Genomic DNA, 22,190 nt, shown 5'->3' with positions numbered 1-22,190 from the left:
AAAAGTGATCATGAATCTGGTACAATGCATGCCGGGAAATGTATTTTTGTTTGAATACAGTAAATTTACAAAACGTTGTCCTAATTCCGCCTGTCAATGGGTCAATCAGAATTAATTTGTTACTTATGGTCAGTCTTTGTTAGACAGGAAGCCATGTCAAGCTTGGGGAATCTGTATATGGACTTGGTACATCAAGTCGGTCTAGTTTTGGTTAAAAAAACCTTTACTTTGTCTCTATTTTTATATCTATATCTGGCAAAAGGAAGTAGTCCGGCTGGTATCCCCAAAGTAATTTATTTCACTCTTTTGTTAGTCAATTCCTGGTTAATTTAATCATGATTTAATTCTGTATTAGTATGATCACAGAATACTACAGTTTCATGAGAAAAAGATAAAGAATGTTGACCCTTTAATCTGTCAAAATTAAAATAAATAAATTTGAGTTTTTTTTTTGTTTTTTTTGTGCGTTGACTATATTTACACACCTTACCCCATATCACTAGTGCAATAATTCGACGTTATGTTTTCAACAAGAAAAAAACTAAAATCTTCTTCTGCCTTTTCTTTCCAGCTCTGTGCAGACATTTCAGGGAATGCGTGTTCAAGCGCAACGCGTCCAGGTTTCAAAACTTTGCGGTTGGAATACATGTCACACCTATAAGTAAGTATATACGTGTCCTATATAGCTAATTTGTCAATCGACACGCACGCGAAATGCGTCGATTTATATAGAAGTTTTCAATAATGACTCCCCCCCTCGCCCCTCCCCCCCACCCCCACAATATGATAGATGGTGGCTTGAACTGCCACGAGACTTTTGCAAAATTATCCATCATGTAAGTTAAGATTTTGAACTAGAAGAGTTTGAAAGTAGAGCATATTATACTTCCAAACTCATGCATGTGTCCGCTCTGCTTGCATAATTATTTCTATTTCACCATAAATATGCCTTTAATCATTGTAAATAACCTTAAATCCCCCTCTTCACTTTTACAATACAACTAGTTCATATCTTTCTCTTCAACATCTAAATCACCATAACAACTGCAAATATGCCCCTCCCCCTCCCTCCCTCCACCTCCGTGTCACCTCCGTGGGTGTCATGAGGGACATTTCCAGGATACATTTTTCGGAGGCTGTACATACTATATTGCATACGGTACCAATTGTAGTTTAAAGCTGTATCATTCGTTAGGTTCTATAGCTTTGTTCAAGCCTTTGTAATATAATTGGACGCCTCTCCATCTGTCACATATTTTGTGTGGGGCTAGTCATACACGCATACATACACACATACATACACACACACGCACGCACACGTACACGCATACATGCACGCATACACGCGTACATATCGCTCGATTGAGAACGATCAACACACAGATCATGCAATGTTTGTATGATGAAGTCTCACAACTCACAGCAGCAAGGTATATTTGTGCATAGTATCGTCTTTACCGGTCTTACAGTTCTAATATATTATTATTGTGCTAGGTCAAATGATTTCCCATCTCCCCCACCCCGCCCACCCCCCCCCCCCCTTCACCCTCAACAAAAATTTTGGAAGATCCAAACGTTTGCACGATACACTATTACTACACTGCGCATGCGTGGAGCTGTAACCCTAATCCGAACGGCTTCAATGAGTTAATTAAATGTGCATGAACCAATAGTACCAGTAGGGGTTTTCCTTTCTGTAGAAAAACTGTATTTAGTTTCTCTCAAGTGTAAGTGCTTTTCGCTTGTCACTTGTCACTGTTGTCACATTTTCACTTCTCGGTTTTTTTTTTGCCTTAACTTGTTACTGTTGCTCACGTTATTGTCGTTTTTCTTTTTTGGCCATCAGAGTAGTGTTTGTTCCCGTTTACTTTACGGCCACACGGACAACCTACAGGGAACAGCTGGTCTGCTGTCCAGGATATACAACAAGGGATAATAACATCTCTTGCGAGCAGTTTCTAGTACTAGGTATAACAATAACACCAAGGTTCATTGATTGATTTACGAGACACCAGGAAAAGCGTTTAGTATCAATTAAGCCCCCCCCCAAATCTACTGGGAAGGGGGATGGGGGGTATGCCTACATGTTTTAATTTTTGAATCATATTTACCTAATATAATATATACCTAATATAAACTTGAAGGTCTTATAGCGTGACATTGTTACGTTATAAGGTATGTGGTACCATATCAATACTGTACACTGCATTGTTGCACTGTGTTACCATCTCGTATTTCTAATCACAGGTGGTCCGGACCCTGGCCCTCATAGCCCTGGCTCAAGTTCGAACCCATCTAATCCCCAAAACCCAAATGTTATACCAGGCCCTGAAACCGGACCGAATGTAAATGGAGATCCCAAAGTACCTACTTCAAATGGACCAGTCCCACCAGTGGGTCCAAATAATCCCGGTGCTGGTGGCCCGGTTGTATCTCCAGGAAACAACAACCCAGTGGTTCCGTTACCTCCTAATAATCCGGGAAATTCTGGTCCAGGGTCATCGAATGGTACAATCGTCTCAAATGGTCCAAGTTCTCCCACTGGACCTGGAATACCGAATGAACCCGTGGGACCAGGGAGGCCTACATCCGGACCAGGGAGATCAAATGGAACATTAGAGCCGAATAACCCAATCCTACCAGGTTCGCCTAATAATCCAACAGGGACAGGACCTGCAAATGAGCCAGTTATTCCAGGGTCATCACCCGGGAACCAAAACTATCCTGATCGGCCACCAAACCAACCTATCGGACCATTCAACCCGAATGTAGACCAACATAACCCCGAAGTCCCCAGTGACCCAACAAACAGAGGTCAAAGCAGGCCCGAAGTAAAACCAGGACAAGGCAGAAACACCGCAGGAGGTTAGTAAACAGATTTATTGATCGTGAATGGGTTTTGATCGTGAATCATCCCACTAATTAGTGCATGGTGTAATATTATTTGACTAATTAAACAATATGTGTATGCTCCATTCCCAATTAATGTTGATTCTACTTGCGAATGCCCCTTCCTCCCCTCTCATTACCCTCGTCCATTCCTTAACCTGATCCATGAAATTAAATGGACAATTTGTTTTCATACAATGGTCAGCAACAGACAATCAGCGGCTCGTAGTCATAACGCAAGACTTGTGGTTATCAGTCTTATTTATGTATGCATAAAATGTGATATTGAAGCAATTAAAGGTCATTTTGTAAGTGGATGCGTTATAGCATTATCGCAGAAAACATTACCCCCACCTTACCCCACCCTCTGGAAATCACTGTGACAAGGCCATATGTAATATCTACCATTTTATATCCAGATGCACAGATGATCTACCCACCCAGTTGGGACAATATCTTCAAAAACTGTACTTCTATGTCCTGCTTCAAAACACTCGTACTGACAGTACGAACAGTATGCATATCATGTTCCTATCAGAGACAGGTTAGGAACTGTTTATACTGTCAGTACAAGTGCTTTGAAGCATGATATGAGATTACAGTATAGAGTGGTATAAGCATTAGAATCAGATAGAAGGTTAGGAACTGTTCATACTGTCAGTACGAGTGCTTTGAAGCATGATATTGGAGGACAGCATGGAGTAGTATTAATCATTGGAAAATTGTCCCAACTGGCTGGACCTACCACATTGTCTGTAACTTTGTCATGGCGAAGTGGCGAGGGGAGGGGGGGGAGGGGTAGTTTCTTTTCCCCACTTTTCTGATGTTTTTGTTTGTTTGTTCATTTTGGTGATAATTTCAGGTCTTCCCAATAAGGATGGAATCAAACGACCAGATAATGCCGCCGATGATGATGCAGGAAATAACGCTAACGGAGGATCTCATGGTCCCGCTGAGTCGAGGGGGAGTGTGATGCTCATTTTTGGTATTCTGTTAGTCACCATGGCGATATTTACTCTCACTGCTATTGGTATTTCAATACTGAAGACACGTGTGAACGAACACGACGAATTAGAAGACGACCAACCCAGGTAAGGAACGAAACAGAGTTATCATAATTAAGACGCTAAAAGGCTAGAAAATGCTAAAATGGTCCCATCTGTTTAACAAACATGTCCACCTTGGTAACAAATTCTACAGATGATTAGCAGGGGCGTAGCGAGCGGGGTGTGTGGGGGGTGTCACACCCCCCAATAATTTGGTCGCTGTCGGCAAATTTTGGGTCTGTCGGCAAAAGGAGAAAAGGTGAAGAGAGCGGAAGGGGAAGAAAGAAGGAAAGCTGAATAGAGAAAAGGAGAACGGGAGCTTTTTCCGTGCCAAATTTGACTTAAAATATGCACCAGATTGCATCTAAGGACGTTTCAGAACTAAACATTTTCCAAAGGGGAGGGGTAGACCCCCTACCCTTAGACCCCTCCCCCATTTCAGTCACCACTTCCAGATCCGTCGACAAATCAAATTCTCCACACCCCCCCCCAACAAAAACCCCTTCGCTACGCCCCTGATGATTAGGTGTTTCCATTATCTTGCTTCATAATATAAGCGTGCTATAATCTATAATGATTTGGGTATTTTACTAAGTTTCTGCTGGTAATTGATGACAATTCATGCTGCAAAGCTTCCTCTTAAAAAAAAACTTGATAACTACACTCATTCGAATCAATAAATATGGTCGGGTATATATAATCAAATACTCCCTAATCGCATTGTCATGCATAGCTTGCTACAGGTTTAGAGGAGTTCTTAAAACTTTTTTAAATACGAGTAAAGATTTTTTGGGCAAAAATGGGAGTCGATCCATTATATATAAGTTACTTCATTAACGGAAAACTGACTGCGAAATTATATACAGATTTTAACAGAGAAAAGAAATAATGCTTAGGTAGGAAAGCATACGAATTGAGATTATTAGTTGGGATCCCGTGATAAGAAATATTTCCAGCTGATTCAACATTAATTCATAATTAAATTAATTTAAAAATATTGCCGGACGGTTCCGTCCGCCACAGGTATAGATAACGATCTTATAAAATACTTATTTAGTTAATGACTAATTGATTACCTCGGGATTCCCAGAATCAGTTAGTAGACGCTGCCTTTAGACAACAATTTTATCAAACGAGCAGAAAACATTACCAAAATGAGATTTGTTGTTGGTCAAAATAAGCCATAGTTCTAGATGTTTGCATCGACTGAGTATTAATGAGCAATTGAGTCATGGATAATTCTCAACATTATGTCACCCAGACACTTTTTTCGTGTCAGTATTAACAAACAAACAGAAAGGAAAAAAAACACACAATTGGAAAAATTAAACATTATCGATAACTGCAAGACCTGAAATGAAAGTCAGTGACAAGATGTATTGTATAGTTATGCAAATTTATTGTCCAAATATTCAAAACCAACTGACAAAGTCTATAACCAAGATGTTTCTTGAGCACATATTGTCGTTCTTTAAGGGTGACTTTTAGGCACAAAATTAATTTTGACGTGTTGTAGACCTTTAAATACCGCTGTTAACAGTTCAGGTTGTTTTTCTATAACACTTTTAGTTCTTGAGAAATGATCCTTTAAACGGCTGAGGCTCGTCAGTTAAAGTGACTGGACCTTATAGTCTAACACACAGACCATGAGAACAGTTCCTCAGATGCAACACAAAACGCAATGGGAAAATATAAGAAAATGATGGTCTCGATTAAAAAGTTTATAACATTTTACAATTTTGTCAAAGACAAATGATGTTGAATATCCACCATTGATGCGATTTTGTTTTATATAAAATTCAAAGTACATATTTTGGTTTGAGTTATTCGAATTTTAATAGCATTTTAATAGAGTACATGTATCATTGAGGCCTGTATTGAGCAGTTGACGTCATCACCAAATTATAGCCTTAACAAGATTTTCTGGTGACAAAAGCTTCCCTTGGGCTTAGGCCATTATAATTGTATTGTTAATGTATTCCAAAAGCTATAATAAAGATCGCTGTACTCAGAATTTCATCAAAATGTATCTTTTTGTAGAAATATTCTTTGAATGATAATGATTTACAAATTATAAACAAACCCAAGACATTTTCGGGAGATGTGTCCTGATGACATCATCCATTCCGCTGTTGTCATGCAGATGCAATGACAAAGTATCACAAAAATTAGAAAAATTCAAATCTTCCCGATACAAAACGCATATAGAGGATGTGGTTTTCACTTTAAGATTCAAAACATTTTCATCAATTTCATTATGCACTCAACTTCAGCTATATTACTTTAATTCTCTGACATCTATAGACTTCACTTTATAGATTCAATTCTGTGATATCCGACTTAACTTAATTCGGTGTCTTCTAGGCTACATTAGTTCTGTGACATATAAAAGAAATTAATTATGTCGCAATCTAGACTGTTTTTAATTCTGTGGCATTAACATATTCTCTTATCTGTGGCGACTATAGAATATGTTTTAATACTGTGTGTCATCTAGGCTATTCTGATTTTCGTAACATTTGCACTCTTTTAGTTCTGTGACACATACACTACTTCTACGCTGTGATGTCCGACTTAATTAAATTCTGTGACATCTAAACTATTTCAATAAGGTATAACATCGATGTTAGTTCTTTGACATATAGAGTATACCGATATATTGTGTTTCGTGTGGCACATATACAAGGCTACTGAAAATTCTGTGACATCTAAACTATTTCAATGAGGGAACATCCAGTTTAGTTTTTTGACATATAGAGTATACCGATATATTGTGTTTCGTGTGGCACATAAACAAGGCTACTGGCAATTCTGTGACATCTAAACTATTTCAATAAGGTTGATGTTAGTTCTTTGACATATAGAGTATACCGTATTGTGTTTCGTGTGGCACATATACAAGGCTAATGAAATTCTGTGACATCTAAACTATTTCAATAAGGTATAACATCGATGTTAGTTCTTTGACATATAGAGTATACCGATATATTGTGTTTCGTGTGGCACATATACCAGGCTACTGAAAATTCTGTGACATCTAAACTATTTCAATGAGGGAACATCCATTTTAGTTCTTTGACATGAAGAGTATACCGATATATTGTGTTTCGTGTGGCACATATAAACAAGGCTACTGAAAATTCTGTGACATCTACACTATTTCAATGAGGGAACATCCATTTTAGTTTTTTGACATATAGAGTATACCGATATATTGTGTTTCGTGTGGCACATAAACAAGGCTACTGAAATTCTGTGACATCTAAACTATTTCAATAAGGTGTAACATTGATGTTAGTTCTTTGACATATAGAGTATACCGTATTGTGTTTCGTGTGGCACATATACAAGGCTAATGAAATTCTGTGACATCTTACATTTAAAACCAAACAAAATGAACTGAACTTCTATATTATAAAAAAGGCGGAAAAAGACTGACGAAGACAAAACACATAAACTTTCAACACGTGAAATTTAAATATTGCGTAGTTTATACAATGAAAATGGAGCTTGACGTAAAAACAATGTAAACTCTTTGTACTAACCGTTGCGAAGAATCGAATATGAGTATTCACTTCAGTATCACGAGTAATCGCGTACTCGCACAAACCTTAGTACCAAACATAAAAGCTCATTCCTGTTGTCCCAAATGTACACAGCTTACAAAGTTAAATAATGGTCAGCCGTGAACAAGTATTTCTTTCTCTCAGACATGTTATTATCAGCTTGAATGTTATTATCTTCCTGAATATCCTGGGAGGGTCATGTCCGCTGGGACAGGGGTTAGCAAACCTTTAGACAATTAACCCAGATCTACCATGAGGACTGAACCACGACCCACCAGACCCCTATCCCTCAGAATCGATACTCATAGTCAGGGTTATAGCCACGCCGGCCGGCGGGCGAATTTTTTTCCTGAACCTTTCGGGCAGTGTACGTGGAGTTTAGCCAATCAGAGCGAGGCTGTGTTGATGACATACTACTCAGTAAAGATGGTCAGTCGGGTAAATGCGTCGCTTCAATAACATAAGGTGGAAAACGAAAGACCGCGAGTTTGAGTGGATTTTCCCCCACTTTTTCCCATGTCCAAGTAGTTATGTCCAAGTATTATATTATGAATTGAAAATCGATATTATAAGTAATGTCATGGTTTTAGTGCATGGTCATCTTATATTTATGTGTACAAATATTGCTTTGTACATGTATGTAAACTGTAAGTACGTAACATACTACTGTACCAGTACTACAGTACTGAGTACAGTGTCATGTCAATCTGAAGACATTGTAAAATTGTACAACAGAAAGCGATCATACATCGCCGTTTTTCAACAAAGAAACCGATGCCAACGTCACGTAAGTTGTGCACAATGATTCAGTATAATGTCATTATTGCAAGGCCTAAATACCTCAAAACTTTCTGCTGTAGTACAACAATTATGTTGACTTTTCGAATGTGATTTCCCCCACTTCAACCTTTGGTAAGCACGTAGTACGTCATCAACACAGCCTCGCTCTGATTGGCTAAACTCCACGTACACTGCCCGAAAGGTTCAGGAAAAAGAAATTCGCGGCCGGCGGCGGCCGGTGGTAACCCCCACTCACGCCTGCCGGCCGGCATTGGAAGTGAATAAACAGTCCACTGGCCGGCACAAAAAAATAGTAAAATGCTTGTGAAATACAACAAAAGTAACAAATTTATCTCTCCCTTGCCGTAAAACATGATAATAACGTCACCTTTACAAAAAGGGGAAAACCCTCTGGCTTCGGGGGGGGGGGGCTTCGCCCGCTCGACCCCCACCGGGGCGTTGCCCTTGGACCCCACCAGGGGCCCTTAAGCGGGCCCCTGGACCCCCGGCCGTGAGATGCGAGAGCTTCGCTCGCTACGCTTCGCAAATTTATTTAACCAGCACTCACAATCTCCTAGCTATAACCCTGCTCATAGTGCATTAAAGCTAGCTTGAACTATGAACTTAATGTTGAAAGAATAACTTAATTATATGATCTACGACGGAAAGCTCCGAAAACAGTAGATACATTCACTACATAGTTTGCGGACCGCTTCGCTATAGGAGACCACTTTCGACAACTTTTAGAATACAAATGTTCTATTTTACTTAAGAGTAATGCAATATCACTTAAGTAGAATTCAGATTCACTTAAGTGAAATTTTATTTAATTTTAATTCAATTTTACTGTAGTGAAATTGGACAATATTGGCCTCTATTTTACTTAAGTAGAATACAATCTACTTCAGTAAATTCAAGTCTACTATAGTTAAATACAATTTCCCAAATGCAGAGTTGAATTTCACTTAAGTAGAGTGCATTTCACTTAAGTAAAATCAGGGGGTAAATGTTATAACGGCCTGCCATATGCACGCAGCTGCATAGCGTCATGCGTGACATTATGATTATATCGAATGTGCTGTCCAACAAAATAATGATTGTTGGCAGGAAAACGGGGGCGCCCTACTGTTTGAAAGCACAGAGACACGCACTGTCATGTCCAAATTAAGTTTTAAGTCTAACTAGTACTCAACCAAATCGACCGAGTGAAATATTTTAAGATGAACCTTCACAGAAGTAGAGCAACATTCATGCAAATGAAAACGAAACGGTGAGATTATTAATACGTGGTGGACTTGGTTACTAACTTCATTTCTGATGTTTGAAAATGTCCACGTCATCAACGTTACTCCGCCATTTGCTTCTATGACTTCAGTTCGTCTCGTTCCAGATATGTATGTATCCATAGCAACAATGTCCACACGATATTCAACTTCGTGACACGTTTGTTTAATGTTACTTTTAACACAGACAGCACAGGTTCTTTCTATATACATTCTAAAGTATTGTCTTTATCAATACCGCTATAATACTGGACGGATCTTCATTTCGACGTAGGTAAGCCCGCAATCCTTCCCAATCGACCCTTTTGCATCGACGCATATTCCATTCCAATCATTAAAATTGTAGAGTCCGTTAAAGAAAACGTCAGAGCAACCGGCAAGCCACCATCCTCCGCCACCACCCCATCGTGTAGCACAGTTGTACGTTGGTTCAGCGTCGTTATCTTGGTCCATTGTTGTGAACTGTACCCCTCTGAGTCTATCCATGTAGTCGTGATTAGCAACTGTGGAATGTTAAAACAAAGAGGAAGATTGTTGAAAGATTAATGTAGGGCAGCAAATAAATAAATACAATATAATAATCATCATCATCATCATCATCATCATCATCATCATCATCATCATCATCATCATCATCATCATCATCATCATCATCATCATCATCATCATCATCATCATCATCATCATCATCATCATCATCATCATTATCATCATAATAATATTAATAATAATAATAATAATCATCATCATCATCATCATAATAAAAGCATCCATATTCTTTCAGATGTTCACAATAAGAACCAAGTCGATGCATGGGAGTTGGATCAAATAACTTGGCCTCATTTATCCCTTCTTATGCTGTACTGAATTTCCCACTTCCAGCGAGGCTTATACTGCTTGAGACGATTCTAACAAAATGTTATTATTATGGAAAGATAATACGTTGCATACTCTATAGAGGGTATATAACAGTTCGTAATTTGCGCAGATGGTTTTAAAGTATGGATAAGTTCAAAGCCAGGGATTGACCTTGTATATAGTTGTTTGACCAATGGCTCTATTTTTACCATCTATATTTAAGGCACACCGTGCTATATATAACTCTGTAAGCAACTGAACAGTTGGACACTGCATATTTTTTATCGTAATTGCATAAATAAAAAATATTGAATGGAACAACGTTTCATGACGTCTGCATCCTGTGATCAGAGGGTAATACAAAGTCCGCCCCACCCCACACCCACACCCCACCCCTTCCCTCCCCACCCCCTTCCCATCTATATCATTGGCACCTTCAATAGTACAAACCTGTTGATTCACCAATAGTTCCCAACGTCAGTTTGTACTTTTCATCTTCGTTGCCTATTCGAAACAAATCATATTTGGTGTGTAAAGATCCACGAGTTTGACTGATAACGTCAACACGAAATTCATAATTTCTCGATGAAGTCAAGAAAGATATTTTATCATTCCCCAACCATGTTTCTCCCTCTGGAGTGCCGAATCCCTCTTTGTATTCATCCCAATTTCGATTAAATAGGACTGAGCCATCCACTCGACGCTGGATCACCTGTTAAAATTAATGTGGGAAAAAAATGATTCCATGAGAAGTCAACTAATCAGGGCATCTTTCTGTAAAGAAACCGTTGAAGAAGACACAAAGTATAGAACACTTTGAATGTGCTAAACAGTACAGAAAAATGATTAAAAGTTGCCTTACACATAAAGACTACAGTGCATTCAACGTTATATTTTCACTCCGTAAGTAGGCTACACAAAACGCAATCAATATTGAAACGCACGTTGTATAAAATATAAACACGGCTAGAGAAGCCAACTGTAAGCTTCGGAGTTCGGCCCCGTATTGCCAATGACGTCACATGTTTACGGCATGCATTGATGTATTTGCTTTCTTCTATTTCAATGTGTCAGAGATTTACATGAACGTAGTTTAGATATTAGATGTTTTATTCCTGTTTCTAATTGGACTCGACAATCACGTGACAGGTGTATCACGATATACCAGATATATATATATATATATATATACATATATTTGAACGCTAAGAAAATGGAGACTCGGTGCTTAGGAGAATATCAATAACCCAGGGTATATCAAGAGGGAGGTTGGACCCTGAGGAAAATTCATTTTTGTGGCCCATTTTTTACATTATGTACATTATGTAAATGACGGCGTAGATCCATGTGGTGTCGAGGTATACTTCCCCATCTTCTCAATATCATACACAATTTAGTTATTAGTGCAACATTGCTTGGAAAGCTATAATCATGTTTATAGGAAAATATGTCTCAGAATGTACCTGTAAACGTCTAACATGTTAATTTTCTTCTGGGAGGACTCTCAGATCCCCTTACCGGGGAGTCTGCTTCAACAACGCTCTCTCTTATGAAATGACTCCCCCCCTCGCCCCCCCCCCCGTCCAAGCTCACCATCTTTACTAACTCTGTGACTAAAACGTTGTAACCCCACGAAACTTACCGTCCATCCTCCTCCATCAATATTCATCTCACAGTATGCATTAAACTGTTGACCGGTCCAACCGGTAGGCATTATTTCATAAACACCGTCTTCTGTAACCCCAGAGGTATATGCATTTGAACAATCCGAGTAAACAGCAACCTGGCAGGTCACACCATCACCGGTATAACCGGGGTTACAGTTACACCGTCGAATACCGTCCTTAGCTAAACACGATCCATTTGAGCTGCACTGTGGTAACAATAATAATAATAATTATAATAATAATAATAATAATAATAATTATAATAATAATAATAATGATAATGATAATAATAATAATAATAATTATAATAATAATAATAATAATGATAATGATAATAATGATGATAATAATAATAATAATAAAAATAAAAATAATAATAAAACTAATAATGATAATGAATAATAATGAATCTGTGCCCACTGACAGACTGATAATAGCTCCAAATGGTGATATATCGTGTAAAGAATGTAAAAGTTAGAAGCACAGAACCTTGCTTACATCGTGATATACATCATGATATTATTACACGGAAATATATACCTTTCCAACTTGACTACAACCTCCCACTTATTATAGTAACAAGTGTCGGCATTAGCTTTTCGGAGTAGAAACCTACCTGAATGTACACGTTTTCATTGAGTACGATACATCGTCCGCAATCGTCAGGCACTACACATGACGAATTCTTTAACAGATATCCTTCTGGACACACGCAAGTTTGCGTAAACTCACAACTGCTGTGACAACCATCTAACTTATTTGGATCTGCGCATGTCCCTTGACAATTTGAACATAATCCCTGAACCATGTTCACCGGGCAAGTTTCTCCTGTCGGAAGAACAACGGGATAAATTTCTTTGCTAACCACCGCAACATTAGAATTTACAATAGCAAATTAACATGCACGATGACAATAGTATCAAAATATTGATGTCGAAAGTAATGGCCACAAATGGTATAGCAATAATCCGATCAGAATATATAAACAGTCAAGTTCCTGGCTGTGATATAACCAGCGATAGTAACAACATTCCTACACTGAACAATATAATATTAATTAACAATAGCAAATTGATATCCACGATGACAATAGAATAACGACAATGGTACCTATACTCGGCATGGGGCAATCGTCAGGCGCTACACATGACGAATTCTTCAACAGATATCCTTCTGGACACACGCAAGTTTGCGTAAAGTCACAACTGCTGTGACAACCATCTAACTTATTTGGATCTGCGCATGTCCCTTGACAATTTGAACATGTTCCCTTAACCATGTTCACCGGGCAAGTTTCTCCTGTGGGAAGAACAACGGGATAAATTTCTTTGCTAACCACCGCAACATTAGAATTAACAATAGCAAATTAACATGCACGATGACAATAGTGTCAAAATATTAATGTCGAAAGTAATGGCCACAAAATTGTAGCAATAATCCGATCAGCATATATAAACAGTCAAATTCCTGGCTGTGATATAACCAGCGATAGTAACAACATTAACCACCGAAACAGTATCATATTAATTAACAATAGCAAATTGATATCCACGATGACAATAGTATAACGATAATGGTACCTATACTCGGCATGGGGCAATCGTCAGACGCTACACATGACGAATTCTTTAACAGATATCCTTCTGGACACACGCAAGTTTGCGTAAACTCACAACTGCTGTGACAACCATCTAACTTATTTGGATCTGCGCATGTCCCTTGACAATTTGAACATGTTCCCTGAACCATGTTCACCGGGCAAGTTTCTCCTGTCGGAAGAACAACGGGAGATATTTCTGTGTTAACCACCGCAACATTAGAATTAACAATAGCAAATTAACATGCACGATGACAAAAGTATAAAAATATTGATGTGTAAAAGTAAGTTGGCCTGACGTTTCGATCCTAGCAGGAACTTCTTCAAAGGCTACACAGCCTCTTACACAGGCTCTCTAGTGGATAAGCAGTTTACTAACAGCTTTATTTTATTTATTCTAAAAATATTGATGTCGAAAGTAATGGCCACAAATGGCAGTAATAATCCGATCAGCATATATAAACAGTCAAGTTCCTGGCTGTGATATAACCAGCGATAGTAACAACATTAACCACCGAAACAGTATCATATTAATTAACAATAGCAAATTGATATCCACGATGACAATAGAATAACGATAATGGTACCTATACTCGGCATGGGGCAATCGTCAGGCGCCACACATGACGAATTTTTTAACAGATATCCTTCTGGACACACGCAAGTTTGCGTAAACTCACAACTGCTGTGACAACCATCTAACTTATTTGGATCTGCGCATGTCCCTTGACAATTTGAACATGTTCCCTTAACCATGTTCACCGGGCAAGTTTCTCCTGTCGGAAGAACAACGGGAGATATTTCTGTGTTAACCACCGCAACATTAGAATTAACAATAGCAAATTAACATGCACGATGACAAAAGTATAAAAATATTGATGTGTAAAAGTAAGTTGGCCTGACGTTTCGATCCTAGCAGGAACTTCTTCAAAGGCTACACAGCCTCTTACACAGGCTCTCTAGTGGATAAGCAGTTTACTAACAGCTTTATTTTATTTATTCTAAAAATATTGATGTCGAAAGTAATGGCCACAAATGGCAGTAATAATCCGATCAGCATATATAAACAGTCAAGTTCCTGGCTGTGATATAACCAGCGATAGTAACAACATTAACCACCGAAACAGTATCATATTAATTAACAATAGCAAATTGATATCCACGATGACAATAGAATAACGATAATGGTACCTATACTCGGCATGGGGCAATCGTCAGGCGCCACACATGACGAATTTTTTAACAGATATCCTTCTGGACACACGCAAGTTTGCGTAAACTCACAACTGCTGTGACAACCATCTAACTTATTTGGATCTGCGCATGTCCCTTGACAATTTGAACATGTTCCCTTAACCATGTTCACCGGGCAAGTTTCTCCTGTGGGAAGAACAACGGGATATATTTCTTTGTTAACCACCGCAACAGTAGAACTAACAATAGCAAATTAACATGCACGATGACAATAGTATAAATATACTGATGTCGAAAGTAATGGCCATTAATGGTAGCAATAATCCGATCAGCATATATATAAGCAGTCCAGTTCCTGGATTTGATATAACCAGCGATAGTAACAACATTAATTACCGAAACAGTATCATATTAATTAACAATAGCAAAATTGATATCCACGATGACAATAGTATAACGATAATGGTACCTATACTCATGGGGAACATATAGGCAAAGGTCGCAATGTCGCAGCCTAGACAGAGAGTTACGACTTTGGAACGTATTATAATATTAGATAAAAAGGAATAACGAAAACATGACGTGACCATTTTAAAACATAAGATATTTGTGTAGAGGAAAATAACACGTCGAAAGACACTTAACTGATTCGCAAAAAGGATTTAAAATAGGAAATAAACAATAATGCCTCGAATATTTTGAAATATTTTTTAACGTTGTAACGGTGATCACATGATTAGCATACTCTCGACAAAATGAGCCAGAAACCTGAAAAACAACCGCGAAAGATCCGAAACGTGTCTGGACGTAAAAAGTTATGTGTAGGGTTTACCTTAAATAGGCCGTTTGCGTTCATTTTTTTTTGTATTGGTGATTGCATTTGTTAACAAGACTCCATTTCTTTGTAGCCTAACGCTTTGCATTTGCATTTATAAAATGAAGAAAATTACTAAAATTTTCGTCTTGTCTTTTTCCATGTGATCATTGCAAACGTGAATACTTAATGAATGCATACGGAATGCTACCGTACTTACGCATATTCTTACACGATTTGGTTGCATTTGGAAACTTCTTGTGAAATTCGCACACACCTGTTAGGAAACATTAAAATGAAAGAGATATGGTTGATAATATATATATATATATATAGAACAGTGAAAAACTTCCAGCCTCCACCGGGATTCGAACACGGGCCTCCCGCTTTGTGCGCGGACACCCTAACCAACTAGGCCATGGACGCTGATTGTATGTCCAGAGGTTCTAAACCGGTAAGGAATGTCGTAATTCCACTGTAGGCGTATTGTCACCTGTATCGAAAAATACTAGTTCTGTTTTTGGTGACATATTTGCCTTACTCTAGAGATCAACCATAACAGATTTTCATTTACATATATATATATATATATATATATATATATATATATATATATATATATATATATATATATATATATATATATATATATTTATTGTTGCCCTACGTTAATGCTGAAGCAACTGTTTCAAGAGAAAAGCAGGACGAAATAAACTTACGGCAGACTCCATTTGTAATATCAATAAACACTGCAATGTAACACAAAATGATAAAACTGGATCCATAAAGTCTTACGGCCTTCATGATATTGATAGAATTCTTTATTTCCCGCTATTAAAAAGGTCCAACTGTCGTCTGATCACTGATCGTGTATGAACCTATATACATTTGAACGAATGTTTTATGCACTAACGAGAAAGACAAATTTAGACGCATGCGTACAAACATATTTCAAAGTACTCGTAACTCATTAACCTGTTGTATGCCGCAGTTAGATATTATTCATATATTTCTATATATCATTTCATTACACCTTGATAGGATATGGCCGTTAGTAATAAAACGAGCGTTTCATCATTCACTTAACCGCTCGCCCCCCCCCCCCACAAATTATACGAATAATGAAGTAATATATTAAAACAGAAAATAGCAATTATTATGGCAAGCGACATATCCTCATTTGTTTCTTGGAGAGCATATTACATTTTTGCCACAGTGTGTTTTTCTTAAAATTTAAACCAAAAACAAAACATACAGGATAGTAGTTTGTTATTTATATTAAACATTTTTAAGCTGATGGTAGTTTTACAAGGTTTATTTATGGTATGTGATTTGTGCAAACAAATACTTTATTACTAGCAAGCAGAGATTAATTTGCTCATCATATGAGTGTGACGTCCTTTTTTAATAAAGCGTGATTTATCAATTAGTGATCCAAATTTATGTCAAGCAAATGTCAGTTTTATGGTACTCCTTTTTTGATAGATGCAAGTATTGCAAAATATTATTTCTGTATTATTAACCAGCAAAGAGAGAGCCGCTAATTACATGAGACGGAACTTATATTTCCCATGACTTTTGCAGGTCTGCTTTCATAAGAAAGAGTACCGGTAATAGTTATTAATGATGTGTAACACATGTAGTGACTTGACAAAAGGGTTAGTGAGGTAATTTTTGTTTGATTTAGTTCTTGATAGAAAGACAGACAGATAGATAGATGAATAGGTAGGTACATACATTCAAGCAAAAGATACATACACACAAACGTACGCGCATACACATTTACATTTGCATTCACACACACATACATACACACCCACCCACACATACACCTATCTTAGAGCTAAGCATGACGTCATTTAGGCGTGTCTTACAGCACGACAAAAGAGAAGCGGCCAGGTAACCAAATAGATAAATATTTGCCTCTTATCTGAGAAGGAACCAAACTGCATTGCTTGTATTCAAAATTTGTCAAGGGAAGCGAAGCTTATTTGTATCGCCCTTTGTTCTTGTAAATTTATGCGTATGGATACTGCGCATTCAGCCTTGGCATTAAGGGTTTTTTTTTCTTCTTCTTCTTCTTATTCCTCGCAAAAATAAGAACCTTGACGAAATCTTCTTCAGTAAATAGACTGAATGGTGCCTGTGAGCTTACTTGCTCTAATTTGAAAGACTAAATACTGTCAATCATTCAATAAAAGTAATGTCTTCTTTGATAAATCAGGCAATATTTGGGCAGGATTGATTAATTCAGTACTGTTTTTTTTTGTGTGCTATACTCTACGCCAGTGAATCTGGGCAGTCTCATTAGGCTTGTATTATTTCAGTCAATGAGAATATTGTATAGTAGGTATTGCATAAAACAGATTAACTCTTTAACTCAAGCAGGTGTGTAGTTGGACTTCTTTACTAAACACAGTGCTTCTTTTCGGGGGGAGGGGGGGGGAGTGGGGATAGGGAGTGGGATCCAGGCGATTGTGGGGTCCCTTTCAGCATAAACTATGAATACAAAATATTAAAGACAAAATAGCCTATAATAATAATCGTTAGAGATTACATATATTTCACCTCACATTCGTATTAAACTGATAACTGCTAGTCATGCATGCAGGATTATTATTATACACTGTATTGTGGAACGCCGACAGCGGTAGTGAACTTAGTATTTCTTCTCAGCATGCTGAAATATCACGTGAACACAACTCGGGCATATTATTCATATTGCGTGATTAGACTGAGGTATAGTGTCTATCGTGTATATATATATATATATATATATATATATATATATATATAAATATATATATATATATATATATATATACATATACATATATATATATATATATATATATATATATATATATGTATATATATATATATATATATATAAATATATATATATATATATATATATATATATATATATATATATATATATATATATATATATATATATATATATATATATATATATATATATATATATATATATATATATATATATATATATATATATATTATATCGTCCATCTTTATAAAAAGGCGATTTTTAAAAGTCGAAATAGGTGGGGAAGGAGGACCGGCTCTTTCTACATTCGGCACTGGGATCACGTGTAAAGCTCATAGACGTTGATAAAAAAAAATATTTCTATTCTTTTCGGTATAAATGTTTGAAAATGTTGCTGTTTGTAAACATAATGAATAAAATCGGACAATATTGGACGAAGCAAAATACGTGTTTGTTTATGTTGTATCTTTTGAAGTAGTTATATCTCTCATTTAAACGTACCGGAGTAATTTCACTTGCAGACGACAACATAAAACATATAATGAGGAGAAAATTATTCCACACTGCATTTAGAAGAAACCCGCATTTTCAATATCATGTCCCTATAACTCGTGGTATGATTGATTCATTGCAAAATATTTTGACTATAGCTATAGGCCTATACCTTCCCTAACACAATGAATCACTAGATATATGTAGTCTGCATGTGATGGTATCGGGAGTGACATTCTTCAAGAGCTTTACAGCTGTTGGCTAATATAATCTTCTTGATAATTTATCATTCAAACATGATTCATTTTGGAATGTTTATTTCTAGTTGTCAATGTTTTCTGTAATTAAAATTTCATCTAAATGCATATAAATTGATTTGGGAAACATTATTTTCCTGTATTAGTAAATGATTGATATATTAGCCAAGGAAATACAAATTTATTCGGACAGGGCATGGAAGATGTATTTTTTTTTATATATATATATTTTTTTTATCTGAGTGGGCAAACCATACAATCACCTCAAACGTGTCCACGAAATGGATCGGCTGTTACTGCTAAATTATATTAAAACTATCACTGAAAACAGGGGAGTCGGGCGTAACTTCTCCCTGTATTAACCGGCTAGGTTGTGTAGTGTATTCAACGGCTAGTTGTGCAGTGTACCGTTAAAGATGCACGTATCTAAGTGAGGGAGTGGAAGGGGTATTGGGGAGACAAATGCGTTATTTCAGTTTAACAGTTAAAATATCAACTAGCCGCATGTCTCAGAGGTTATCAGTACGGAGATTCCCAATATATATAGAGGAATACATACATGTATATATTGATTGTCAATTTCATTGCACATTGTAAAGGAAACCTAGATTAAACTGATTTAACAATTATCTTCAGCATTTTTTTTTCACGGCCTTGGTTTTCCAGGATTTCTATAGTTGGTTCAAACATGGATGATCTCTTACCAATTGTAGCTTCAGCGAGTCGTAAGTTAACCCGAGATACTGCACGCAGAAAAATCTAACCTATCCGTTCCCCTGAAACTACAACTCTACCAAAAGAAAATCGGGATTCTAACTTAGTCCTCCTTATGCATTTTAGTTTCCCACTTAACCTGTAGATGGGGGTTTTAGCCAGCAGGTATCCCCTCCCCACCGTTCCACCCCTCTCCCCTCCCCTTACCGATAGTTCATGTCTACGGCTCATCTATATATTCAATCTCTTTCCATGCACGAAAAGCGTCCGAGAATTTGCTGCAACCATTTGAAGTAGAATACTATATAGCTCACCCATCCATCTGTCCCCTCCCCCCATTCCTAACCCCCCTCCCCATCCCTAACCTCTCCTCCCAATAAAGCTCACAAGACGATCACAATGCGTTAAATGAATTGTTAATTAAAGATAGGAACAAATTCAAATAATAAGAGTTTCATGAGTCCAACGTTTCCCAAGGCTTCCAATTCTTCATAAATTCGTAGAAATTACCCAATGCCATATATGTTTTCCATGATTCGTTGAAGGTATATCCTGCCTCATATTTGCTATGCACCAATTTCACCAGCAATCATTGTTGATTTTTTTTTTTCTTTTTAGGCCTGCCATCTAGATAGATGGTTTATTCAGCCACATGCATAAAAATACAATGGAAATTGTTCAAAACACAAGAGCTCTAAAACAGACATGAAATTGAAACGCAAAGCGATGAAACACATATAAAAGTGATATTGCATGAGTAATAAATACCGGTAGGCTATCGACAATGGTATAAAAACATTGCGATAAAAGTGACGATGTAAAACAGTACGAATGATAAGAAATATGTACGGCAAGAACCATAAAATGTATACTTGTACGATAAACAGAGCGCTAAGTCAATAAAACAGAATTCAGAACAAATAAGACATAAGATACAGGGAGTGATAAATAAGTTAGCGACTATGATGCGCGTTGAAAATCTTCACTGCAGATGGATAAAAACTGTTGGTAAAACGCTTCGAACCTCTAAAAGCTAGTAATCTATTTCCTGAGGGAAGGAAATTGAAATGCACAAATGCTGGGTGGGAATGATCTTTCATAATACAGTCTACACGCCTCAGTGCTCGCTCCTGATATAGTGAATGGAGGGACGGTAGACTAGTGCCAATTATACGCTCAGCACTCCTGATAACTGACTGAAGTTTCCCTAGATCCCTCTGACTCACACGACTAAACCAGACTAAAATGTTTGTAGTTAAAATACTCTCTATAATTGCACGATAGAAATTCACTAAAATAAAATCACTAACACCATAAGATTTAAGAGTCCGTAAAAAGAATAGTCTCTGACGTCCCTTCTTCAATATTTCATGTGAATTTTCATTCCAAGACAAATTTTCCATAATGAATGTGCCTAATAATTTAAATGTGTGCACCTGCTCTACAGCAGAACCATTTATGATCAGAGGGTCCTTTGTATTTTTGTTACGCCTAAAGTCCACAATCAGTTCCTTGGTTTTGTCCACATTAAGAGTTAAGTTGTTATCGTGGCACCAGTTCACCAGAAGGTTTACCTCATCACGGTAGTGGCTTTCATCGTCATCTGTGATCAGGCCAGTGACTGTGGTGTCGTCTGCAAATTTGATGATCCGCGAGTTTGGGTGGACGGCTGCACAATCATGTGTGAACAGGGAGTACAGCAGTGGCGAAAGTACACACCCCTGTGGGGTGCCCGTGTTGAGAACGACAGCCGCTGAATAATTGTTACCGACCCTCACAGTCTGTTTGCGTTCCAGAAGGAAATCCAGGATCCAATTACAAATTGAAGGAGGGAATTTCAAATGTTCCAATAATTTAAAATGTAACTGTGAAGGAATAATAGTGTTAAAAGCTGAGCTATAATCGATAAAAAGTACGCGGGCGTAGGAACACTTCCTCTCCAGGTGAGCCAGGGTCCCATGTAACCATATAGAAATAGCGTCAAAGCACAAAGATAGATGATGATACTCTTAAATCGTAGTAATTTCCAGACATAACGAGTGGTTAATTAATTAATTAAGTTTACATATGAAAACGAGGGGCACACGTGTCCATGATTGCAGTTTAAACACTGCAGCATATTAGATCCAGCGATTCCATATCCCTTCGTTATACCCTATAACTCAACCCCAAATACTCATGCAATACAGTAGAAGCACACACAACCATCATCGGGACATTATTTAACTCGATATATGAGCCT

At 37.4% G+C, this 22,190-nt stretch overlaps 2 protein-coding genes across 3 annotated transcripts in view; one reads left to right on the top strand and one right to left on the bottom strand.

The window, feature by feature from the left end:
• Positions 1–22,190, top strand: part of LOC139962103 (uncharacterized) — a 41,921-nt gene that overhangs the window by 16,109 nt on the left and 3,622 nt on the right. The window contains exons 2-5 of the mRNA XM_071961982.1: positions 572–661; positions 1,847–1,968; positions 2,248–2,865; positions 3,752–3,980. Coding sequence (XP_071818083.1) covers positions 572–661; positions 1,847–1,968; positions 2,248–2,865; positions 3,752–3,980 — 1,059 coding nt within the window. The remainder of the gene's footprint in view (positions 1–571; positions 662–1,846; positions 1,969–2,247; positions 2,866–3,751; positions 3,981–22,190) is intronic.
• LOC139961994 (uncharacterized) lies at positions 5,321–16,605 on the bottom strand. 2 transcript variants are annotated; one of them, XM_071961767.1, is made up of 10 exons: positions 16,414–16,604; positions 15,915–15,971; positions 14,878–15,066; positions 14,274–14,462; positions 13,670–13,858; positions 13,200–13,388; positions 12,706–12,917; positions 12,065–12,295; positions 10,873–11,134; positions 5,321–10,067 (listed from the first exon to the last, which is right to left on the bottom strand). In XM_071961767.1, the coding sequence occupies exons 1-10, from the start codon at positions 16,496–16,498 to the stop codon at positions 9,805–9,807; spliced, it is 1,866 nt and encodes a 621-aa protein (XP_071817868.1). In that variant the 5' UTR covers positions 16,499–16,604; the 3' UTR covers positions 5,321–9,804. The 2 variants fall into 2 exon arrangements, with proteins under 2 accessions (XP_071817868.1, XP_071817870.1); XM_071961769.1 differs by lacking the exons at positions 14,274–14,462; positions 14,878–15,066 and having other exon boundaries at positions 16,414–16,605.

This window comes from Apostichopus japonicus, chromosome 20 (assembly GCF_037975245.1).
Source record: "Apostichopus japonicus isolate 1M-3 chromosome 20, ASM3797524v1, whole genome shotgun sequence".
Lineage (NCBI taxonomy): Eukaryota > Metazoa > Echinodermata > Holothuroidea > Aspidochirotida > Stichopodidae > Apostichopus > Apostichopus japonicus.
The sequence above is the reverse complement of the archived record's forward strand: the minus strand, read 5'-3'. Positions and strand labels throughout refer to the sequence as shown.